The sequence below is a fragment of the Protopterus annectens genome, chromosome 9.part0, assembly GCF_019279795.1.
Source record: "Protopterus annectens isolate FY-2018-M chromosome 9.part0, PAN1.0, whole genome shotgun sequence".
In the NCBI taxonomy this organism is placed as follows: Eukaryota; Metazoa; Chordata; order Ceratodontiformes; family Protopteridae; genus Protopterus; species Protopterus annectens.
In genome coordinates, this window is record NC_056743.1 from 94,812,807 (window position 1) to 94,840,045 (window position 27,239).

Consider the following 27,239-nt stretch of genomic DNA (forward strand, 5'->3'; position numbering starts at 1 on the left):
TGTTATATTTTCCCTTTTGGGCTCCCCAGACACATCTTCACTGTTGCAAATCAAATAAATTCCAGTCCCCACCTGTAAGCAATAGTCCTTGCTTATTGCTGATTATTTCTCCCAGAAACTTCTTAAGCTCCATTACAGCAGTTTTCGGTGGAATATAAATAAATACATGCTAGTGTAATCCTTCTCCCTTGCTAGTAGCCCCTTAATACTATAAACCTTCCACTATTGTCTTTTAAATTTTCTTCCATTACTTTTGGAGCTCCTCTTGCAATTAATATGAGTACTCCTCTCTTCCTTTGCCCCAGATATTCTGCTGAATAACCATCTTGAAAAATTTTCTTTGTCAAATTCACATGTTCATTTCTTTCCAAGTGTGTCTCCTGGGCATAGCTACTTGTGCTCTATATTTTTAATATAATTCACTGCTCTTTCTTTTTTGTATTTATCAGTGAGACTATTAATGTTTAAACACATTATTGAAAGTCTCATGTTCTTGAGGGTTTATTCTTCCCACCTTTTATGTATAACAGCTTTTTTGTTAAATGTATGGTTCAAGCTTTTGTATTCAGTCCATGTATCATCTGACAGGTTAATCTTTTATACAGTTGTCATCTGCATTTAAGTGTATGTCTTCTTGCAGAATGCAGAATATTTTGTTTTATTGAAACCCTTTAAACAAAAATATACCCCCAGTACCCCCTTAAAACTTAACTTAATAATACATAAAACTATGTACATCAGAACAAACATTCTAAAATGATACTGCAGAAAAGTAAAGTGGTTTAGGTAAACTAGTTTCCCAACACAGTAACAACACAAAATGAAGTAAATAGGGGATACCAGACCGCGGCTGATAAAATCATCAAACAATTTAATCCAAGTAAAAGGTGAGCACTTTCGCAGCCAAAGTTGCTTCATCAGACAATACAATACATGATTTCCCCATTTCTTATACAAAGCTCCAACCAATCACAACATTTCCCAGTAAAAATCACTTTACTTCTGCCTGCACAAGATGCATGATACAGCCTGTGCTTTTAGTAAATACTATCTGATTTTTGTCTTATCTTTATAGCTCACTAAGAAAACACTTGAATGCTTTCAGTAAACATATTCTCCAAGCCATTTCTCTTCATCAGATTGTCTTCTGGTGACATGCAAACCAGACACAAACTGCTAAGAATACATTGTTTACCAGAAAAAAACCTTGTAATAGTCAATATTTTTTTCCATTTACATGTTTTGTAATGCACTTGTTGCTGAATAAATTCCAGGGTTAACCCAATCATATGCCTATGCAAGCATGAGAAAAAACACACATTTTTTCTTTTGCCATGCTTTACCCCTTTAGATTGAAAAATAACTGAAAAAGCTTTACTTCATAGCTTGCTAAGAAAATTAAGCAACATTTGAACATTATCATTGAGAAAAAAAATAAATTTGTTTTATTTACAGTTAACTTTCTCCCTTCTCCTTCCCTCGCCAAAGTGGTTGTCCAAAGCTCAATGATATAATGTAGGGTATACGCTTTAGAGTCCCCTACAAATTTAGCAACGTCCACAAAAATCCAGTTATTTCCAAATCTTCTTGTTCTGCTATGTTTCACAAATGTAATTATTGCTTTTAATCCCATATTTGTCTGTTTACAAGTAGCTGATTTTATTCTAAAAACATTAATAACATGAAGCAGGGTATAAGCTTTTAAAGTTCCCCACAAGTTTAACAAAGTCCAAGGAAGTTCAGTATTTTCAGATTTTCCTCTTCTGTCTTGTTTCAAAAGTATAATTATTGCTTTATCATCCCAGAGTTGTCAATTTCCAAGTTACTAGCTTTAATCCTGTTCATCTCCATCTCTCAAATCGTGTCTCTGTTGCATTTCTAACATATTCCAGATTCTTCTAGTTGATTCTTATGTTTCCGTCCTTCTCTCGGGCAATTGAAACAGTGGAAAAGATTTCACAGGCTCAGTCTCTCTGTAGTTCTTAGCACCAGGAGAACACAAAGCAGAACCTCCTAATTCACAGCTCACCCTTAGTTGGACATATTTTTGTATTTCCTCCTTAGCACGTACTTCAACGAAAAATGATTTTGCCCCTCCAGGGAAAAACACTTTGAAAATGTGTGGGTACAGCAGTTTGAATCTCATGCCTGTTTTTCAGCATTCCCTAAATAATGGAATATATTTACTACTCTTCTGCCTGGTGTACACCGAGTAATCCTTCTCCACAAACACTCTACTGTCTCCCACTTTAAACACTTTGCCCTTCTGCAATAGTTTTGTCACAATCAATTCCTTCTGCTGATAAGACTGCATATTTACTATTAAAGGTCTAGATTGTTTTCTAGTAACCAGATTTGGAGCATACACACGATGTGCCTTTTCAATTAACAGTTCTTGTTGTGGAATACCAGTCCAATTGCTTATTTGTGCTTTCATAAAATTAATAGTCTGTTCCTTCCAACTTCTCTGGTACAGCATAAAATCTCAGGTTTTCTAATGTGCCCTGTCTTCTAATTCTATTATTTTTTTGAAACATCTCTTCTTGTGCAGTCTCATTCAGCCAGCCTTTTCTTCATTTCAGCCTCTGAGTTTTGCAGTTCTCTCATCGTATCTGAATATCTATTTAGAGCTCCTTACATTTTTTTCCAGCGTTTCATTGTTTATGTTCATATACTCCTTCAGTGTTTTATTTTAACTAGGTCTGTGTGCAGCTGCTTTATACTCTCCTCTAGGTTACTGGAAGTCATGTCTGTAACGTGTAGTGCTTCTTGCTGAACTACTGCAGTACTCCTCTGTCTGTGCTTCTTTCTCACCTTTTGCATCTGATTTTCCTCCAGATCCCTTATATTTATTTTTTCTTTGGTTCCAGGCAGTGCACTTACTAGCCAGTTACTGAAATTTACCCAGAAGTGTAGGTCCACTGGCCTTTGCTGAGTTTCTGTTTTCAGACTGGGAGAGCCAGAATTAAGCTGTTACTCACTGTACAGCCATCTTGGAATCTGTCTGTCTTCTTGGATTTCTAAGACTATTTCTGTTTCTTTTTGTTATTCTCATCATGGGAAATAGCTTATTTCCTCTGTCAAGGCTCATTATACTAGGGCTGTAGCTTCCCCTAGAGCCATTTTCAAAAGGGTGTAGGTTCTAGAACCATACTTGAGGTAGCTACTTGGACCTCTGGTTCTTAAATTTACTACACACTAGTTGGATTTGTTTTCTAGAGCCAGAGTGGGATATGCCAGGCCCATCCTCCAGGTGTTGTTGGACTGTAATTCTATTCTTTCTTCCTCCTCCTTCTGTCTTCAGTACTTTCTCATTTCTAAGGAATTTTGCAGGAGTGATCTTGGAAGGAGATAGTATAGTTGTGTAAGAAGTTAGTGTAACATTAAATGTCCTACTGATCACTGTTGCAGTATTGCATCCCAACTTCCTTCCCCCTCTTTTGCTCCTTTATGACCCTCTGGCTGAAGTGGATTTCCTTTTCCTTTCATTGATAGCTATGTACATTTGTGAATAGTTAACTCTGCTTCTGTTCCATTGTTTGTTGTGGGGCAAGTAAGTTCTGTGATAATTTGTACCCACACATCCATTGGGTACCTCCTATCTTTGGGCATTGGTGATATGTTGGATATACAGCATGTGGAAGGGCTTAGGTTCTGGCATGTTGGCTGGACATATGGCTGTCCTTGGCAGGATATGCCACTTGTAAGGTGTCCTGCAACAGTGCTCAGCAGTACATCTATTATTATAGTAAGTTCTTACACAACTCTGCTTTTTTTTTTTTTTTGAATGTTGAAGAGCTGTTGTTTGCAGACTTTCTATTTACCCAGAATCATGGTGAGGTCTGCCACAGCTGGCAGTGACAACTGTTTGGGAAGAGGACTGACAATATCCTCACATACCTCCATGTCATGTAGCAAGACCTCATTCTGTCCTCCACTTAAGTGAAGGGATGCTGTGTAGCAGTGTGCCTTCCCAGAGAAACACAAGGGACAGGAGAGATATAACCACCAGAGAAGGGTGATCAGGAGGCAGTAACATTATACACTGCATGTGTGCCTTAGGGTAATAACTTATAACTTAAATGATTTAGACCATGATAGATCTTTGACTTAACTCTGACAGAACATTTGGTGGAGGGGGGAAGGGTCACCGACATTCACTGTTATAATTAAAAGCTTAATTTCATAACTTCTTCATTGATCACTGTTTCTTTCATACATACTTGCATGCTTTTGGTACAGGTCTAGTCCAGTGAAACACTGGTTGACCAAAAGAGTGGATCCCAGCTTAACAAATAAATAGATGAGTGTTTTGACAGTGTGTAGTCACCTATATGAAGATAGTTGCCAAACTGAAATGGCTCCAACTTATGGCATTAGTGCTCAAGTCTCATTCAGATGTGTCCTTTTACTTTTTCAGTGTTTGTATTTTCTTATCCCAGTATACCTTAATACCACCGCATTCTTTTTTATTATTCCTTTTATGTGCTTCCTGAAACTGGGTACCACCATATCCCAGCCTCTTCCCATGTAACACTTTTTCCATTTCATTTACAGCAGTAGTGTTTGTTCTTCCTTTTCTGAGTACTCTACATGTCTGGCGTATGTGTTGCTCCTGTGCAGTGAAATTGTATATCATCTTCTGTTCAACACATCTTTTCTTTATCCATGTATTGCTTCCTTTTTTTCTGGTGTATCTATAGTTAATTGAGTTTAAGATTGATTAAATACTAGAATAATTAACCTTTTTAAGATCAAGGAGTGTGTGTTCTGCATTTTATGCACTGATAATTTTGGACCATATTTGCAAGTTGTGTTTTTTTTTTTTTTTTTTTTTTTTTTTTTTTTATAAATCTCATTTTACTTTTTTTTTACCTCTAGGTGTGATAAAGATATAAAAGTTTCGTATACTGTGTACAACAGACTGTCTCTTCTGTTAAAATCTCTTCTGGCAGTCACTAGAGTGACACCTGCATATAAACTGTCAAGGAATCAGGGACACGACTTTGTCATACTCTACAGGTAATAGCATTTCTGATGAGCACATTTTAAAAGTTATTTTTTTTAACTTTTTTTATATAATTTTTTTTGTATTATACAAGGTGAAGCATTTTTTTCATTTATTTGCATTTCTTGTGTATAACTTTTGCTTTGAATTAACCAGTCACCCTCGAGTCAGCAGGATTAATAAACAAAGTAAAAAAAAAAATTAACACTTTTTTTTTACTAGTAGTGTTGCTTTTGTCCATGAATATAAGATGATCTGTGTATGACAGCTGTCCCATCAATACAGCAGTTTGAGTTCCACTTGAATTGTTGGCCCAAGCTGTGAAAGGGATCAGAGTTATCAGAGGGATGCCAGGGTAGGGATGAATTAAAAGCAAAAGATAGTTGCCCTTACTGACATCAAGTTGTGGAGGTTCATCCACTAGTAACCTTCTTGTTTATTTCCCTAAGGTGTAAAGGCCTGATAAGCAGTACCTATGTCTGTCCCAGGCCCTCATGCCATATTTCATCTGTTCCTGATTTTGCCCCATAATTTTGCTGTGAGCATTATAAAATATCTAATTCTTTGACAGATTAGTAGGGGGCATAGTCACTAAATAATGCTAAGCATCACAGTTGTAGACTAGTTATTGAGAAAAGGGTCTATATTATATATTCGAACTTTCTAAACTTCGAATCCCATATGTTTGACAACATATGATTGAACTTTAAAAGTTCGAATATATAATAAAAGAAAAAAACTTACCTTAACTGTGCAGGCAGGGGGGCAAACCCCCCACACCCCCCTACTTAAATATACCAACTCCAAGATTGCACTTTAGTGCAGAAAAGGGAAATTCTCCCATTCTGCACCGAACGGCGCAGTTACATTTAACCTTTGAACTCTTGAAATGTCGATCATATGGTGTCGACCATATGACATTCGACATTTCAAGCGTTCAGAGTTCTAATAGGAACCCTTGAGAAAATGCATGTTAGTATTTATCATGTTAGTTTGTCATTTTTCTGAATGAACAATACTATTTATTAAAAACATCTGTGACATGGGACCTTTGTCCCTGAATATATGTATATATATATATATATATATATATATATATATATATATATATACATATATATGTGTGTGTGTATGTATGTATGGCTTTGTTTCCTGATTTTTAAACGTTTAATGCAGCAGGGCTATGTTTTTTTGTCACGCTGTTGTTTTCCAGCCATACCTGTCATCTAGTGATGTCATTATGGAAAATGAGATCTTAATTCATTTTAGTGTATGGGTTCACAGTGATTACATTAAAAAATGCATAAATTGCTTTCTGGTTAAGCACTGCTATAGCAGAAAATCTGACTTTAACAACACTTAAAGGAGTGCTTATTTGTTAAGCACCCCCTACACACTGTTAACATGTAGTCTGTAATATGAAGGAGAAGGCAGACCACTGAAGCTCCAGAAAACAGCTTTATTGTTAAGCACTTTCGTCTGTGTACTAACAAGACTTCTTCAGAACCAGAAAACATCAGCAACAGCAAGACATGAAATGGCTTTGTTTCAACTCCCTTTTCTGTCTGCTGTCTGCTAAACTATACACAGAATTTTGATAAATGCTTTCCTTTGACAGGGAATACGTAAGGACATCAACCACTTCCCTACTGCTTTATCGGCTTTCAGTGTTGGCACAACACATTGCATTTTTCCCCTTTTTTTGTGTGTGTAAATCTTTTGTCTTAATTTGTAGTGCATGCAGCAGATAAATCTCCATGTACTACAAAGTGCGAGGATCCCTTCGTTGATCATTCATAGGAGATTATTAGGCTAATGGCTCAAGAGCCCTTACAAGCCCAGCCAGTTGTACTCAGATTTTACCCAATTTTCTGTCCCAAGAGGAAAGATAAATATCAGCAAGCAGGGTTTTTGACAATTTTACACACTGTCTCTGTTCATAAGGAACATGGGCATCACCTCAGGAGTTAATTTTCAGTTTCCCATCCTTTGGTCCAGATTGCACCTTAAGATGGTCAGTGAAGGGCTCTTCATCATGTGAATAGGAACTCTAACACATCTGTCTTTCTATTATGATCTATTCATATAAGATATCAGGTTTAGATCCATGGAGTAGGTACTACTCATGCAGTTAGTTTTGTGAATATGCAACATTTTCATCAGAGCTTGGTTAGAGACTGCCTTTTGGTCAGGCATAGATCACCCCTCACTAATTGGTAGGAAACTGAATACAGTGATAGGGCTTTTAATTGGTCTGCATACAACATGTTGGTTATACCAAGTATTTTTTTTTTGTCAAGAAACCTCTGAAAATGCACCATCTGCTGCATACACTTATCCTGCAACTCCCCTGTTATACCCAACTATGAAATACTGGATACCTGCCTTGAAATCAACCAAAACAAAGCCATTATAATAATAATAGCCACCTGTCTTCCACCTGGCAATAACATTCCCATCTTAGAAAATCTACTTCACTGGGCTGCTACCAAATTCACCCAATAAGCTATTGTGCTTGGTGACTTTAACCTGGATTGGCAAACCTACAAATCAAATAACCCATCCAATTTTATAAATCTTTTCAACTTCATCCAAACAATAACCTGCCCAACCCGCACAGACAAACACACCGACAAGCAGTCAACATTAGACTGGATCCTAACTAACAAACCAAACCTATGTTACCTAGCCGGTTGCCTACCCAACTCCCTCAGTGATCACTCTCCAACCTTTCTTTACAGAAAGCAACATCATTTATAAATTAAATACAACATTACAATGAAAAACTTCTCCCCACTAATTTTAACCTCCTACTCCAACAATATGACTGAACACCACTTAAACACCTATAGTTAGATGCTGCTGTCCAGTACTTTGACACTTTCCTTACAATCCACAATGCCCATACCCCTACTGGAAAAGTGCATACTAAATCTAAGCCACTCCCTTGGCTAACCAAAGATACCAAACTTCTAATGAAGCACAGAGATGAAGCCTGGTCAGCATACCATACTTCCAAAGACAAAGCTGACCTCTTAACTTATCAGCAACTAAGAAACCTAACAAAGAAACGGATCAGAAAAGACAATCAATCATATTTCCTTTCTTGTCAACAGAAACACCTAAACAACCCCCAAAAATTCTGGCAGTCTTGTCAACCAGGTCATTAACCCTGGTTGTACCTCGATCCCACCCCCAGCCACCACAAACAACTCAGACCCCATCTCAACACAATTCAACACCCACTTCATCAACACTATCACGTCCCTACTGGACAACCAGCCCTCCCAAACAATCTCTCTCCCCATGCCTGCCCCAGATATTCACAACCCCTTCTCACCCACCCAAACTAATTATATAACGACCCTCTTAACTAAACTTAAACCTTGCTGCATAGCTGCTGACAGACTCCCAAATGAATTCCTAAAACTTGCCACCCTGTGTATTGCTTACCCCATTTCAATCTTGATTAATCACTTTATTAAAGAACAGTATGTTCCACTTCTTTGGAAAACATCTCATATTATACTCCTCCACAAAGGCGGTCCCTCCAAAGAACTAAATGTTGCCCCATAGCCATCCTTTCCCCTTGCAAAAATCCTAGAAAAACTGTATCCACAACCAACTCATTAACTACTTACTAAACAATAACCTCCTTTCCAGTACTCAGCATGGCATTAGACCCAAGCATAGTACCAGGACCGCCCTCCTAAATTTCACTAACACCATCCACCACCTCATGAATGAAGGCCAGCTTGTTTCTTCCATATTTCTCTATGTCCAAAACCTTTGACACCGTATCCCACCAGCTACTACTTAATAAACTGTCCTCCTATGGCTTCAGTCCCTCAACCCTAACTTGGTTCCATAGATATCTTTCCAATTGACGACAGGCCACAAAATGGGAAAATTCTCTCTTTCCCCCCTACTCCCCATCTCTGTGGGCAATACCCCAGGGTTCTATACTTGGTCTTCTTCTCTTTATCATCGTCATAAACCATCTTAGTTCTGCAACTCCACTAGCTTCCATAGTACAGTATGCTGATGATGCTACCCTTATCTGCTTTGCCTCCTCACCCCACGAACTCCAACTAAAAATGCATTTCTCTTTTCAGGACATTGAAACATACCTCTCTCAGCACCAACTAATTTTAAATCCCAACAAAACCAAAATCATAGTTTTTAGTAACAAAACCCCAAACCCCCCCCCCTCAGTCACCGCCGCAAATGGAACTAGGATAGTCCCCACTAACCACACTAAGGTTTTGGGCGTTGACCAGAGATGATAACCTCAGATTTGGTATACATATCGCACAAACTCTCAGAAAAGTCCACATCAAACTAGGCACCCTATACAGGACCAAACTGTACCTAACTCCCAATGCCAGGTTAGCCACTGCTCGCACACACCTGCTATCCACCCTCCTGTATAGATCGCTAATATACACAAACATTCGAAAATCAGACAGCAACAACCTCGAAGCATGCTACAGTAAGATTGTTAAATATGCCACTACTTATCCACACAGATCCCACCACTGTGCAGCCCTCTCACAGCTGAACTGGCTAGAACTACCCAACCTGTTATCACTTAATCAGCTAACCTTAACTCAGAAAATAATTTATCACCCCAATTGACTGCTGAGTAATCTCCTATTTAGTCCAACCCAGTAACGAACATAGAACTCTCAGATCCTCTAACAAACTTTTACTCAAGGTTTCCAACTCCCACAACTGTCATGGCGGTTCCCTGTATTCACACACAGTAGCCAAACTCTGGAACACTCTTCCAGAGTCAGTAGCAAAAACCCTCAACCATGACCAGTTCAAATCACTGCTAAAGGAACACCTGACTAACCACTGGCTGTGCTCTTGCCACTCACCTGGATAATTATTAACTCATTTTATTACAGTTCTCATAGAACTCCTATTCTGATATCAATTTTTCTGAGTATAGAAATTACTCCAGTACTTGTATTGTCCAATTGCTTGTTTCTGTACTATTTCCTGTATTACTCTTTAGATTGAACTGTACTATCAAGATCGCATATTCTTACATTGTACTGTACTATTGCTTGGATTGTATTCTTTTAAATATTGTTACTTTTGTAATACTCTGGAGCTTTTCTCCCCGGATCTCCACTGAAAACTGGCCCCTGGCCCAGTTGGACACTACCCAGTAAACAAATGTAATAAATAAATAAATTAAAAAAGTGTTGCAGGTGCCTGGTGAGGTACATGCCAAAGGTTGCAGTGCACTCAATTATTAGTCTGAGTGCTGAGTACAGTGGTACTGTGACATCTTAGCTCTGGATGTCTTGCTCTTACTTATAAGATGAGCTACATAGAAGAATTTCCCCACCTCTGTAGACACATGGTGTTCAAAGTTTAGATTACTGTCTATTTGAGTACCCAGATCTCTTGCCACTGGGCAGGGTGCTATTAATGTTGTAATTTGCAGGGGTGTTTGACTTCCCAAAGGGTATTATTATGCACTTTTTCAGATTTTGTTTGAGGCCATGGCTCTGACACCAATCAGTCTGTGTTAGTCCTTTCTGTAGGATATCAGCGTCGTTTGGGGAGTCAGTGATTGCCTCCAGCTTGCTGTCATTAGCAAATGTGGTCAACCAAAGCCCATCTACATTTGCCGTGACATCTGAGAAGTATATCCCAAACAGGATGGGGCCCAGCTCTGAGTCCTGTGGTACCCAACTGGTGACTGGCCTCTTGCTGGATGTGGATTCCCCTACTCTAATAACATGTGTCCTGTTTGTGAGCCATTTGGCTATCCATCTGTGCCTTAGCCAGGTTAAGATATGCAGTATGCACTGACAACCTCTTCCATGGCTTTGGTGACCTACTCAAAGAAGTCCACCATATTGTGTAGGCAGAAACTGCCCTTGACAAAGCCCAAGTGGGTCGGGTCTATAGTCTGGAGATTTCCTGTGTCATTGTTAATTAGGTCCATGATTATCCTTTCCATAGCCATGCATATGAGGCTAGTCAGGCTTATGGGTTGGGAGTTTCCTGAGTCCATTGATGGTCCCCCCTTGTGCAGTGGAATGACTATTGGTGTCCCCCACTCTAATGGGACAAAGCCTGTCTGGACTAATGAGTATATTATGTGTTCTCGACATGGATGCCAAAATTCTCCTCTACTTTCACTCTTCAGGTGAATTTCTTGGCATCAGTGTCTAGAACACATAATATACTTTTATGATTGATGACCCAGTCATAATCCTCTGTAATGACAACAGCAGAGATTGTTGTTAATTATGCCTACAGTGATAGTTGTGGTAGCTGCCTTTTCCATTTGAAATTGATAGTGATTGAAAGGCAGACAACACAATGCTTTTCTCCTCCTTTAACTTAATCGTTGTGCTGAATTTGTTATAGTTTGTACTGTGATTAAGCACTTTAAATTTAAGAAAATTTCTTCAGCTAAATAAGAAGTGTAAAAAGCTGCTTTTGTTCAGTTGAAAAAAAAAAAAAAATATATATATATATATATATATATATATATATATATATATATATACACATACACACACACACTCACACATATATATTTTTTTTGTTTTACATTTTTTTTCTCTCAACTCTGTCCATCCTCCTGGCAGTCAGGAATGTGACACTTTAACTTACTTGCCAATAGGCACTACTGAGTTAGCCTACTGCAGACACATACGCTCTCTTCTATATCTTGCTTGCTTTGTGCAAGCACCTTGGTCTTCACTAGAGAACAGTCAATGAGTGGAAAAAGGTATTCTCACTTCTGAGAAAAAGAATATCTGTGTATTAGGTTTCTGTCAACCCTTACTTAACCCTTCAACATCCTAGTCATTTTCGCAGAGAGGAACTGTCCTTCTCTGCTGTCATTTCAGCAAAGTTTGTATACTTCTTTGCTTTTTGTTGGTAGTAGAATTTGAGAAGAAACGGCTGACTATACTGTGCCAGCTTAAGTTTTACCTGAGTTGTGTTTGAGAGTTTAAAAAGACAAATGTTTTGTTTGTTTACTTTGTTCCAGGTAGAAAGCATTTAGCATTTGCCTGAGAAACTTTATCTAAGTGGACTACCAGCTGGACTGTTCCTTGGTCAGCACTCAGCTGACTCTTACTTTGCATGGTTATTTAAGTGGATGGGGTGGTTATTGTTTCTGGTCAGTGTTTAATGATGTGTTTGCTGCAATATTAGTGCTGCAGTCACTTTGATTTCTGTAGATCAGAGTGTAAAGCGTGTGTGCTTGTAGTAGAAGCAGTTAAGGAGTAAGCATGCATGATGATCATAGTCATTCATTGTATATAAGGTACTTAAGCTAGAGTCAATAGTCAACAGTAGTATTGTATTTATATGCAGTAAAGCTGCTTGAACAGAACCCACGAAGATGCATTTATTCATATCCTAACATGAAAGCGACATGGTGTCAGAACAGGGAAGAAAGGAGAATATTCCAAGCCATGAGATGTAAAGATGACAGTGAAGGTGAAACCAAGAGAAAAGTGCACAAACATAGCCATAAAGAAACAAAGGTAATGAGAAATAACACAAACTGTTTACTTGATGCAAATGACAGTAAAGGGGCATTACAGGGGCACAGACTACATTAACAGGCAAACCAAAAGCATGAAAAGTTTGTTAAAGAAAATGTTTAAGATAAAAGTATTAGATGAAATGATTAACTGTAAAGCAAAATGAGTATGTTTAAAGTAAAACAAGCATGCTTAAAGCAAAATTAATTTGTTTAAGGCAAAGTTGGGCATGTTTAGAGTAAAACGAGCACAAGAAAAGTGCATTGGGCGTAAAAAGGGCTTAAATGAGCAAAACCATTACAATAAGAAAATAAAGGGCACATTAAGCGAAAATAAAGCAAGGCGACTACATGTGTTTTGGCAAAGCGCTGTATTTTGGCATAACTATGACTTTGAATAGCTTTATTATGTCCTTGATACAATACAAAGTATCTCAGAATGTGTGAAAGTGCTTACAGTGTGTGCTTACTACTGTGCATGTATTTCAAAGAGTTTGCTGTGTGCAAAGTGCAACTACTTTGTGTAATCCAGTCAAAGAACAGCTATTCTGAAAAAGTTTCTTGTGCTGGGTGTGTCTATTCTCAAAGTACTGCCATTACAGAGTGCTTCTTGAACTGTAAAGGGTTGCCTTGTAAGGTACCGCCATTTTGGGGACATTTCAATATGCCGTTATTTGCAAAGTGCAATTACTTCGAAAAGTTGAGTTTAAGGCAACAGGTGATTGATTTATTCGCATTGTGTAGTTACTTGGCATGTGTCTTACACTGATGAGAGGTGTTTTCTTACAAAAGATAACATTAAAAGAGTATTACAGTGCTCGTGAATTACTCATTCGCATCATAAATTTCTCAAATGCTTCTTAAATCGACAACTTTAATAAGTGAGGGTAAATGACTGTAGCATTCCTGCCTTCATCGATAAAATTATGAAAGTACAGCAAAAGATGATAAATGACTTGAGCATTTTTGCCTTTACTGATAAAATTCCAGAAGCATCAAAATGCCCAAGAAGTTATTTCGCAAAGTCCAGTAAAGTATCAAAAAGCCCGAGAAGTTATTTCGCAAAGTCCAATTATTCGAAAGTACTACGAGTTTGTTTATTCACATAATTCTGAAAAGCCCAGTGAAAGGTACAAGTTCAGAGTACAAAGGCATTGAGAAATTATTGGCATTAATTCTGGCATACGTGCATGTGTGTATATTTATGCTTATTTGCAAACTCTAATATGGCAGACAGATGCTGAAAACCCCTACCACTTGTATTTGATTAGAATATTGCAGAGAACTGGGGAATATCTGAGCAAGAGTACATTATTTTCATATAAGCAACTTTTGCAAATAGAGATGCATGCAAAAGGGCATTCATTTTGCTAAACCTAGCTGTGTCAGAGGCCATTGAAAGAGAGTGTTCATTTGTGTAAGCACCAGGAGTATATGAAGGAGAAGGTGCATACCCCACCATATTGTTGTACAAGGTGAATCAAGGGAAGACCCAGAGTGTTTTAAGCGCAAGTTCAGAGAAATGTGTAACCCCCAGACGAATATTACATTAGAGAGGCATTTGTTTTACACAGGAGATCAGAAACCAGGGGGAAACATTTGCAGCTTATATTATTGACTTGAGAAATGGAGCTGAAATGTGTCGGTTTGGTGAAACTAAAAGATGAGCTGATAAAGGACAAGCTTGTATGTGGTATTAACTGTGCTGCTGTGAGAAAGATTTTACTTCGTGACAGTGATTCAACATTGAGCAAAGCCATAGAGATTTGTCAAATCCATGAGGTGCCAGAAAAACACACAAGTATGCTTGCGAGTGACAAGAACATGGGTGCATTTGGTTCCAAAGCGCATGTAGGTAGTATGCACCATGTGGCAAACAATAACAAGCCTATGCATGTGGCAGCTACAGGATTACCAAAGAAGTTATGAGGTTTTCCAGAAAGTTCCAAGAAAGGTGTAAGCTCCAACACCAGCTCAGTGCAACACAGGCATGAATCAGTAAAACGCAAATCTAGCTTTATTGTTAACTGTCGCAGTTATGGTGCAAATCATGAGTCTAAAAGAGAGAAGTGCTTAGCATATGGGCAGCAATGTCACAAGTGTAAAAAACTGAATCATTTCCAAAACTTTTGCAGATCAAATAAGCCTCACACAGTTGTAAAGAAAGGTTGCACAAAAAAGCAAGTTGATCAAGTAGAGCCGAAGCAGTCAGCTTTCTGTGTAGATGGTGAATCAGTGCTTAGTGAAAGAGTTGATGCAATGTCTTTGTAATGTGGGAGAAAACCAGAGCACCCAGAGGAAACCAACATGAACTCAGGGAGGACATACAGACTCCACACAGAAGGTACCCCAGCCGAGAATCGAACCGGCGAACCTCTTGCTGTGAGGCGACAATGCTACCACTGCACCACTGCGCTGTCCACCGTATTTTGACTGTCCAGATTAATGGAAAATCCACAGAGCTCAAGTTAGATGCTGGTTCAAAGTGTAATGTTATATCAGCAGACACATTTGCAAGAGTGAGAATTAATGAACAACTCAATGTAGTAGTAGTGCGAGACTTGTTGCTTGTGAAGGTGAAGAAATTGAAACCGAAGATTCAGTGATACTTTAAAGTTATTTGTCAAAGAGCTGTTACAACTTGTTGTTCTACATAGTTTGAAGATCAGTACAGTCTTTATTGGGTCTCAAAGATAGTTTAAAAATGAATCTGCTTTCTTTTGCCAAAGAATTTCATCATGTAAGTGCAGTTGTGAGTTCTAGTTTTTCAGAAGCCATTTTCTCAGAGTATGCTGATGTTTTTGATGACAAGTTAGGCAAACTGGTACTTGTGTATTATTGCAACCAGATTTTTGCGATAATACGGCTTGCTTCCCAGTGTGTGACTGTAACCATAAATATATGCAGAATCACACAGGGAATGTTATCTTTTAAAAAAAAACACTTTGTTGAGGTAGGAATAGTGTAGTACTTGAAAAATGACTGCTTGTTTGAACCTATGCCGTTTGCCGACATCATGTCAGTCATAGTATGTTTCCAAGTCCTGTTATGTGTGCACACAACACAGCAGAAGTATGTGAAATGGAATAATTACTCTGAATCACAATCACAGCACCTCCCTGAATGTAAACAGTTGTGAACCATGTACTGTTTCTTTCTGGCTTGGCCAAAACTCGATCCCGAAAAGACATAAAGTGACAGCAAAGACACGTTCTCCTTTCAAGCGATGATATTTTGTGGCCGGATGCAAAGAGCCGCTTCTGCAGCATATTCCCTTCCCCAGAACTAGCTGCCCAAAAGGGGTAAAAAGCAACTGACAAGTTCACACACCATCCAAAAAGGGGGGAAATGTAACTTCTACAGACGTGATTCATTATTATTAAACACACATCACAGAGCATAACACTCCGGGGGCCAACACTGCTGCTTCGCAACCAACTTCCAGAGCCAGCCACTACATTTTTCCTGGCATACTGCCCAGGTCCGTCTCAACTCCAATTTGCAGGACAGGGCAAAAAGGCATGCAGGTTGCATCGTAAACTGTCCCAAATCATGACATTAAGGACAACAACTCATTTGTCCATAATGTCATAATTGTCAGGAATTATCAGAGAATTGGAAGCTGGTTGTAATGATCGCAAACATCTGATAATTATGAGCATAATCTGACAGCATTGGCTGACAAAGAACGTTCAGTGGACAGCCTTGCCAAGAAGTGACGTTGCCAGTAAAGAGCAGGAAGAAACAGTATGTTTTTTAGTTTGTGTTGATAGCCCTCCAGAAAACAACCTGGTTTGGTAAAGAAAACACACTGTTTTCCCTTTCAACATCAACAAACAGATGTAGTGATTGGGAAGCAAGCTGTATTATCGCAAAAATCTGGTTGCTTTAATACGCAAGTACCGGCAAACTTCCAGTTGTGTATTCCATGAAGTTAGACCCAGAGATCACGCCAGTATTCAGACCAGCCAGAAGAGTTCCAGTACTGATGCACGATAAAGTTAAAAGCTCAGTTGGATAAAGTGGTACAGCAAGGTGTGATTTGTCCAGTCACAGAACCAACGGAATGGATGTCGACCATGGTAGCCATTCGCACAAAAAAGGTTCAGACAAAATCAGAGTATGCATTGATCCAAGAGATCTGAACAAAGCATTAAAAAGACCGTATCATCCAATGCACACAGTTGAAATTGCAGCTCTAATATTGAATGACACTATATTTTCTGTTTTGGATGCAGAGAGTTCATTTTGGCAAGTGATGCTGGATCACAAATCCTCATTTCTAACTACTTTTGATTCTCAATTTGGCAGATACAGCTTGTTAAGGATACCATTGGAATAAGTTCTGCAAGTGAAGTCTTTCAGCCTGCAATGGAACAAATTTTTTCAGGCTATCCAAGTACCATAATAGTAAATTATCTGTTTGTTGGTGGCAATGGTGAAGCAGAGAATGATAGAAACCTAAAGAAATTTCTAGACAGAGCACGTGAAGTGAACCTAAAGCTCAGTCCTCTATAGTGCAAATTCAGACTTCCAGAAGTTACACACGTAGGTCATTTGATTACGAGTACAAGCTTGAGACCTGACCCAACCAAGCAAGCAGCTATTCTAGAGATGTCAGTGCCAGATAATCGACAAAGTTTGTAGTGTTTTCTGGGCATGGTCAACTATTTAGGCAAATATATAGAGGACTTCAGTGAGTTGATAGCATCTTTAAGAGAGCTAACAAGCAAAATGTTGCATGGTCATGGTTAGAACATCATCAAAAGACAATATGAAGACCTTAAGCAGAAAATTGCCATGCCACTTACGTTAAGATACTATGATGTGAACAAACCAGCTATTCTTTCCTGTGATCCTTCAAAATTTGGTTTAGTTGCAGTTATACTTCAAGAGGGTAGACCATTATTAGCCTGTGCATCTAGAACACTAATGCAAACTGAGATACAGTATGCTGAAATTGAGAAAAGAACTGTTGCCAGTAGTATTTGCATGCTCCAAGTTTCATGATTATATTTATGATTGAGCTATTCAGATTGAAACTGATCATCAACCTTTTAGTTAATATTCTAAAGAAGCCTATGCATTCAGCTCCAGTGAGATTACAAAGACTGATGCTCAAATTCCAAAAGTACAATTTCAAATTGGTCTACACTAAAGGTAAATTACTTTATCTGGGTGATACTTTATACAGATCTCCTAGACTTACAACAGAACAGCTTGATGCAGAGAATTTTGACTTTGATGTGATATCAGTGTGCAATTTTTCCACCACTAGACTCTGAGTTGCGATCATACTCAGACTGATCCAATTTCCCAGAAGCTCAATCATTATATTAATGTCAGATAGCCGTCAAAGCAATCTAGTGTATCACCTAAAGTGCAAACGTATTTTCCTTGCAGTGATGAATTGTTGCTGGAAGATGGTACTAATTTCAGAGGTCCTAAAATTGTTGTTCCTGCTTCCTTACAACAAGAATACATATAGATTTTACATAGTGGTCACCCAGGAACTACATCTACTAAGAGAACAGCATGAGAATTAGTCTTTTGGCCTTCATTATTGAAAGATGTTGAAAGAGTTCTTTCTGCTTGTTCAGTATGTAATAGCACAAGATTGCACTTGCGAAGAGAACCGCTTCAGCTAAGTCCAGTTCCTGAACTACCTTCATCTACTGTAGCAAATGATATCTTTGAATGGAACAATCAACACTACTTAGTTTTGGTAGACTCTTACTCAAATTGGTTCAAAATTGATCTACTACCAAACTTAACCTCAACTGCTGTTATTACTAAGTTGAAACGTCATTTCTCAGGTCATGGTAGTCCACACAAACTTTTTTCTGATAATATTACTCAATTTACTAGCCAGTTGTTTCAGAAATTTGCAAAAGAATGGGACTTTGTACATGTCACTAGTAGACCTGAATATCCTCAATCCAGTGGTCAAGCTGAAAGAGCAGTATGGAGTGCAAAGCAGTTACTTGAAAGGTCAAAGCTTGACAATACAGATATATTCTTAAATTTGCTTAATCTCAGAAACGTACCCCATGATGATATTCTTGGCTCACCTGCTCAAAGACTACTTTCCAGGCAAACTAGAACTATGCTACCTATTTCTTTAAGTTTGTTGCAGCCTAAGTTGAAGAACACTAAAACCATCAAGGCTCAATTGTTTAGGAAGTGTAATATCCAGAAATCTAGTTACTACCGATCGAGCAGACTGTTTTGTCCACTGAGGGAAGGAGATAAGGTATGAATTCAGACAGCAAAAGGTTTTGATCGAATAGGACAGATTACAGGCATTTGTGCTGATTCGAGATCTTAGTTGGTAAATTCTGAAGGAATGGAGTATAGGAGGAATCACAAACATCATCTTTCTGTACGAGAACCATCATCATCACTGCAATCACAACATTGTATCTGTGATACAAACTCTAAATCAAAGAATGAGTCTGACACTCTTTCAAGACCAGAATGGGTTCAAAAGTCTGATTCTGTTCCAGAAAGTGATTTGAACATTCCACAGGTCAGCCATTTTGCAGAAACTGTCTCAGTTGCTAACTCTAATTCCCAATTTTATGTCACACGATTTGGACGAAAATCTAAACCATGTGTGAAATTTGCAGGAACGTGGATTTGATTGTACTAACCTATATGTCTAGTATTGTATAATGCATGTCTATGGATTACCTGTGATTTCTGCATGCTAAACAGTCTCATAACAATCATAACAATTGTATAGCGTGTTTCTCAGAGGGAGAATGTAGATCAGAGTGTAAAGTGTGTGTGCTTGTATCTTTAAGAAGTATGCAAGGCTGTACGTGCACGTATATAACCCACACACATGCACAACCTTAGTGCCATTTTGTAGTGGTTAAGGAGTAAGCGTGAGTGGTCAGTCATTAACTGTATATAAGTTAAGTTAGAGTCAATAGTCAACCATAATAATTTGTATGTAATAAACCTGATTGAACAGAACCCATGAAGATTCATTTATTCGTGTCCTAACACGAAAGCGACAATTTCCTTGTGTTACTTTTTTGCCACTTGCTAAAACTTGTATTTCCACTTGTCAAGTAAAGCCTTCTCTGACACTTCAGTACTTCTGGAATTGGCTTTCCAAGCTAGGTCTACTACAAGTGCTCGTGTGCTATTTGCTCACAACAGACTTGCTCGCTGCCACTTGTTTGAAAAGGTAAGTGCTGTTAACTCCCACTAGCTTGATCTCCCATAACTATTTAGCTCTCCCAACACCCTGTACTACAAAACTAGCCATACCAGAACACAAACTCTAACCCTAAAACTCCATTCCCTCGCTCTAACTCTGAGACTCCCCTCCCTCTTGCTAGCCCTGAGAATCCCCTTTTGCTCTCAAACTCTGAGACTCCCACTTTCTTCTCCCTAATCCTAACATCTGAGTCCTGCTTCCTAAACCCTAAGGTTCCCTTCTCACTGCCTAAACCTAAAATGCCCCCTCCCCCACTCTCTAAGCCTAAAACCTGCATTCCTGACCATTACAGAAATCAATACTTTTAACACACCCACTCCCTCATCATGGCTGCTGCATTAACCTTGCTCTAATTTGAATAATATGTTCTGGCAGCTGCTTGGTTGAACTCTTATTTGAGTTTCAGCATGAGGCAAGTGGCAGCATACCAGAGATATAAAATGTTCAAATTCCTGGCTTTAAGACAGGAGTCTTCAAACACTTAGGACTTAAAACACTGGTATCCTTTTCTTTCATTTGGCATGTTTGAGTTGTGCTTCTCTTAGAGGCTTTTTATTATGAATTTATTGTGCCTTTTGGTGTGTATGACCCCCTTGCCCTTTTTTACCTTTTCTTTTTTTATAGTTTAGAGCTTGTTAAAATGTGAGGGGTAGAGACTGAGTGGGAAGAGAGAGAGAGTGAGAGAAAAATTGTAATTTACTTTAGTTTGTTTGCATTTTGAAAAAACGTTTTATTGTTTGCAGTTCTGAATTTGAGATGTCTTGAAATAAAAAAATACTCTTATCAAAAGTGTTTCTGAATTATATAATTTAATGGGGTTTGCGAGTGAGTGTGTGTGCGCGTGTGTGTGTGTGTGCGCGCGTGTGTGTGTGTGTGCGCGTGTGTGTGTGCGCGTGTGTGTGCGTGTGTAACAATTATTAGCAAAATAGTATCTTGTAAAGTGCACCCAGGTCTGTATGAGAGAAGAGAGAAAGCCCAATGAAAACTGGAAAATGAACTGGAAGTTTAGAGGCTTTAAGTGATTTGAGGAAGAAAATTCTGTCTGGCAATCACACTTTTTACTCTGGGCTAGGGACACAGCTTTGTAAATACCTGTAGAAGTAAACCACTGTGGTGCAGATATGGATACATTTACTGAAATGCTTGATAAAGAAAACTCTAAGTTTGTGAAACACAGAGTTTGAATAAAGATAAAAATCATAAGTGAAAGTTTGACATACCCTGATGCAGTTTTGGCCTTTATGCTGCTGGACAGTACCTGTATGGATTTCTAGGAAAATCAATGCAAAACAGATGTTTGTATATGACTTTTGCTTCTGTAAGATCTACTATGAAGTGTATTTGTGGTGAGAATACCAGAGTCTTAGCAGCAGCAGAAAGTATTCAAGTAAAGCACGTTGCTGCTTTCTTCATTGAGCAGAAAATAGGTATACAGAAAATATTTACAAGAACCACTTGAAGGAGTTAATTACTGGTTTTAATCCCTTAGCTTTACAAAGAGATTTTGATTGTGATTGTGATGAAAGGAGGTACTGCCAGCAAAGCTAGCTGGAATTTTGCAAATAATGATAATGTCATTTGTGAATATTAACATGATTTGTATAAAATGCTTGTGTTACAAATGTATTAGAACTGTATGTCATGTGTATATTGAAGTGATTTTTACAGATTTGTGTGTTGAAAAGGTATTTGTAAAGTGCTTGAGTTTGGACTGTGTCCACAGTGTGCCTACTGCAGAGAACAGAAATGTACATGCACAATTGTAACTGTTTAAATGTATGTTTTAAAAGAGGAATCTGGAGGATTAACTTCAGTCCAGCAAACTTTAGAAAAGTTTCTGAAATTAAATCACTTTATAGCCTAGGCCATAAAGATAACTCACAGGTTTCAATGCAGCCAGAAACACAAAGTCTGTATTAGGAAGATTTCTATATTGTCTTTGGGGTGAACTAATCATTACTCTGGAAGCATGAGGTATGCATTTGTTTAATGACTTCCATCATCTGCCAGAGATCTGAGCAAAAGCCCTTTTGTGTGTATTTTTACAGGTAGGTGCCAAGTCCTGCCAGCAGCGGGGGTTTGCATGAGAACTAGAAGTCCGATTTCACTACGTCATTTGCGTTGCTATAAGTAAGTTAACTAGGGAAAAGTAATCCTCTTAGATTCAGTCAGGAATATAATGAAGCTTAGTTTAGATATATATATATATATTTTTATTTGTATGAGACTGTCCTTCAATGTTTTAAATATTTCCTGTGATTCTGAATTCTAATGTCACTGCAAATATATATTTACTATTGTCTTGTTCTTTTATTATTTATTATTAAATATATTTAAAAATTTAATTGAACTTTGTAGTGATATTTAAGTTTTGAGAGTACTTGCAAATTTATTTGTTGACACTGTGTGCGCCACTCCTAATCACCTTGCTCTTGGTCAAACTACCATTTGTATTAGTATTAATATTACACAGTAAAATTGGACACCCTTTATTAAGGGCCTTAAAGTAGCTGATAAGGGGTTCTGGTAGCAGTGGTAATTCCCTTATAGTCTGGGCAGAAGGGGGCATAGCTAGTAAACCTGTACCAGCCTTTCCCAAGTGTGTGTGTGTGTGTGTGTGTGTGTGTGTGTGTGTGTGTGTGTGTGTGTGTGTGTGTGTGTGTGTGTGTGTGTGTGTGTGTGTGTGCGTAAAACAAATCTTCAAGAGTATGTATGTCATCTCTTGGGCAGGAACATGAAGAATTGGTTGGACAGAGTATTGGAGGACTTGGCTTGGAACCCTGGCTAAGGACTCCACTCTATAGCTGTGCCAGTGGGAGTCTTTTTGGGATATGGATGAAGAGGGAGAAACCAGCCCCAGACTGATTAATGGTCTCTGTGTGCTCTTAAAGGAAATTGCACTTGCTGCAGAGAGTTACATCTGGAAATACTGTGTGTGTACTTGTTATCCTCCCCGTGAACGTACCCCCACAGGTGCCAGTGGTGAGGATTGAGGCTCCTTGATAACTGGTCCAGTGGTGGGTCATTACATACTTATTGTTGCATTGGTGGGATCACCACATCACATATTGAGGTTCAGTGGTGTGGATATTGAACCCCTGCAGCCTGTAAACAGTGGTCACTAAAGAAGATGTTTCTACTTTCAAGCAGCCACACAGTGGACCTTCAGAGTTTTATATGACAATAGTTTTATTTATTTTTTGTTAGCTTAGTCAGGGAGAGCAGGCAAGAATGTCAGTAGAGAATTATGGCAAGCTGATAAGGAGACAGTTGGCTGAGATGTGCCAAGCCAAAGGACTGGTGCATACCAACGTGACTAAAGTGGAAATGGTTGCAGCCTTAGTCACAGCTACATCACAGATCAGCAACCAGGAACACAGCCAGACTGGCCTTCGGGATGTACAGCTCTCAGAAAATGGACAGGTCATCTTTTCCTCAGATGACGTAAAAATCCATCTGGAGTTAGAGACTTGCACTGGATGCCAAACGTTTGGAATTAGAATCAGCAGAGAGACCTGAGACTTCTGGAAGCCAAAGAAAATGAGAGGCAGAGACAACACGAAAAGGAGATGCTCTCTCTTTCCCAGGGTCATGGAGGTAATGAAGAAGGGAATAACCGAACCCCAGAAGCAATAAAGGTCAGTACATTTCTTCCACAATTTACAGAGGGTTATAATTTTGATAGTTTTATTCATATGTTTAAAAGGCTATGTAAATAGTATAATGTTGACCAAGGACTTTGGGTACAGTTCCTAACCCTCTTACTCCATGGTAAAGCTGTAACTGCTGTTCATAAATTGTCTGATATTATCTAGACTATAACCATGTAAAGAAATGTTTATTAGAATGTTTTAAGTTAGCACATAAAGCTTATAGATAAAAGTTTTATAAGCATAGACACAAGCAGATGAAAGTGTGTGTGATTATGTTGCTGAGTTAAGCACTTATTTTCATAGGTGGTGAGTGGGTGTCAGGTTACCAGTTGTGAAGGGCTGACAGACCTTTTGGTGAGGGAACAAGCCCTTAGCACTTTGCCAGGGCTGACAGACCTTTTGGTGAGGGAACAAGCCCTTAGCACTTTGCCTGTGGACATGAGAATCTGGTTGACAGTTAGAGAAAGCAGCACTGCAGATGAGTTGGGGAAAAAAGGAGAATTATACCTAGCAAGCAGGGCATCACTGCACAGGAAAGGGATACCCAGTGCTGCACATGGGTATAAGGGAACCCATGGTGGGCAGTCTAAACCACCCCAACAGAGTCCATAAGTACCAGGGCAAGCCACTAGTTCAGGTGCATGGCCAGGATCAAGGGTTAAAAGTTTTAAGTGTAACCAGTGGGGCCATGTAGCATATAGCTGTCTATGGAGGCAAGGTGGGGAACAAAAGGTAGGGAAGTCAGCAAGTGTGAATAAGAGAATGCCAGTGGTAAGTTGTATGTCGACAACAAGGGTACCAAACTATCACAATAGTTTATATCCTATCTTAGTTGCTTCCATCCCTGAAATAGCCACCTCACTAGCCTTGGCTTCATGTGTGAACTCTGTCTGCCCCCCCCCCCCTCAGGTTACCAGACCCACATATGTCTGCCTCGTTACTACATGCTCACAAGGTACTCCATTAACAAAATCATTCCCTATCAGGACATCTGCAGGGATATCCTCAAACACACCTACTTGCTTGCTTCCTTTTCCACCCTCCCAGTCTAGGTGAACCCTAGTCAAGGATATCTGGAATGGGGTCCCTCCTAAAGCTTTGATTGAAGTAGACTGCCGAAACACATAGTGCTCCTCTTTAACCACTGTAGGCTTCACAATGGTTAGGTCAGAGGCTCTCTCTCTCTAAGCAGTGGCTTTGTCCTCCAGTGAGGCAGAGAAGGTGACATATGCTTTGCTAGAGATTTTCAGCAAGCTATATTCCCTGAGAGAAATACTGACTGACAAAGGTGCCACTTTCATGTCAGACCTGCTGGCTTATCTGTGGAAGTGCTGTGGGAGGGGGGGGGGGTGAAGCACCTAAAAACCACCCCGTAGCATCCCTACACTAATGGTCTTGTGGAGACGTTAAACTTTACACTAAAGACAATGCTACTGACATGTGAATATCAGTTTGAGAGTGGGACAAATATTTGCCCCATCTGCTGTTTTCTTACAGAGAGGTACCCCAGGCATCCACAGGTTTTTCACCCTTTGAGTTGTTGTATGGACATAGGGTGAGGGGACTTTAGATATGATTTGTGATGAATGGGAGGGTGAGTGTGAATCCCCAAAGAATCTGTTGCGTCTTATGTCCTAAACCTCAGGACAATGCTTAGGGAGCTCATGGGCTTGGCTCAGGAGTACTTGTCAGGAGCCCAACATCAGAAAAAGTTGTGGTATGACAGGAATGTTCGAGCCCGAGAGAATGCTTTGGGATAGCAGGTGATGATTCATATTCCTGTCAGATACAGTCAGCTTGGGGGGAACCCTTCAAAGTGGTAAGGAAGGTTATTGATATTCACTACATGGTAGAAGTGCTAGGCAGGAGAGAGGGGCACAAACTGCACCTTGTTAACATGATGTTGCTGAGTATTTGCAGTGGATGGTAGCATAAGTCTGAGGGGTATCTGGTGACTGATCTCCTCATTGAAGCTCGGACTGACACTTCAGTGGAAGGGGTAGCAATGTCCCAGCAGCTATTCCCTACCCAGGTTCGAGAAATCTGAGCAGTGTTGCAGGTGTTTAGAGGCATGTTCACTGGCAAAACAGGGTGCACCCACCTGGTGCAGCACCATGGGATACAGGACCCCAAGGGCCTATCAGGTAGGCCCCCTAACAGGGTGCCTGAGAGAGTCAGACAGACTGTGAGGAAGAGATACAGGAAATGTTGGAACTGGGGTAATCCAGGAGACCAGCACTCCCTTGGCCTCCCCAGTGCTGCTGGTACCAAAGAAAGATAGCAGCACCAGGTTGTGTGTGGACTACAGGAAACTAAATATTCACAGTCAGATGCTTACCCCATGCCTAGGACAGATGAAGCCTTAGAGCAGCTGGGTGGAGCTAAGTGTCTGACCACCATTGATCTGACCAAAGGCTACTGGCAGATGCCCTTGACTCCTGCCACTAGAGAGAGGTCAGCCTTTGTGATGCCTTTCGGATTGTACAAGTTCACAAAGATGCCTTTTGAGATGAAAAATGCCCCAGTGACTTTTCAGAGGCTGGTAAATCATATCTTAGCAGGAGCAGGATATTATTCATTTGCTTACCTGGATGATATTGACATCTACAGCGATTTCTGGCAAGAGCACCTTCAGCGTGTCAGGGAGGTCCTGGTCAGAATGCAAAGGGCAGGATTGACCATTAAGCCCTGGAAGTGTCAGGTGGGTTGGCATATTTCTTCCACCTGGGACATAACATGGGAAGTGGTAAGATAATGCCAGAACCTGCCAGAGTGGAAGCCATTCAGGTGTGGCCTGCCGCTATTACCAAAAAACAGGTGAGGGCATTCTTGGGGAAAGCAGGGTAGTATGTAATATGTGTTCCCAGTTGTAATACAATAGCTTCTTCCCTGATAGACCTGGCAAGGAAACATGAGCTAGACAAGGTACTATGGACCCCTGCCTGCGAGCAGGCATTGCAAAAGCTAAAAGGGGCTTTGGGAGGACACCCTGTGTTAGCTTGTCCAGATTACAGCAAGGAATTTGTTGTGCAGGTGAATGCTTCAAACCATGCGGTGGGGATTGTACTCAGCCAGGTTTCCTCAGAGGGGGAAGAGAGCACCCAGTGGTATAGCCTATCTCTAGATTCCAACCTAGGGAGGAATGTTATGCAGCTGTAGAAAAAGAATGTTTAGTCATAGTATGGGCACTGCAGAAACTTCATCCCTGTCTGTATGGAAGGAAATTCACTGTAGTTGCAGACCACAGTCTCTTAAAGTTACATTGAGCCAGTCAGCAAAATGGCAAGTTTTTAAGGTGTAGCCTAGGGTTACAGGCATATGATATGACATTGCACCATAGTGGAGTTAGCAATACCAGTACAGATGAGCTTTCAAGACAGTGTGTGGGGAGATGTGACAATGTGAGATATTGCTAGCTAAGGCAGGAGGAGTAGGGCAGTGGATGTTTAACATATGTCACCACAGCTAGCTTGAATTTTGTAAAAAAATGATATGTCATTTGTATATCAAACTGATTTGTATAGATGCTTGTGTTGAAAAATGTATTTGTAAAGCTGGTTGAGTTAAAAATGTACAAACAGTGTGCCCTGCTGGAGAGAAGAAGAAATGTACATGTATTATTTTAACTGTTTAAATGAATATATGTTTTAACTGAGGATACTGGAAGAGAAGAGGTTAATCTCAACCCACCTGACTTTGTAAAATAGTAAGAAATTAAATTACTGGGCCTAGGCCATAAAGATGTTATCTCACAGTTTTGAATGACGTCAGAGACACAATGTCTATAAGAAGTGTAGTTTATTGCTCCTCTAGGAAGAG

At 39.5% G+C, this 27,239-nt stretch overlaps 1 protein-coding gene across 2 annotated transcripts in view; it reads left to right on the plus strand.

Moving 5' to 3' along the window:
- Positions 1–27,239, plus strand: part of ATG13 (autophagy related 13) — a 1,186,869-nt gene that overhangs the window by 254,010 nt on the left and 905,620 nt on the right. For both annotated transcript variants that reach the window (XM_044082606.1, XM_044082607.1), the window contains exon 7: positions 4,882–5,022. In XM_044082606.1, coding sequence (XP_043938541.1) covers positions 4,882–5,022 — 141 coding nt within the window. The remainder of the gene's footprint in view (positions 1–4,881; positions 5,023–27,239) is intronic.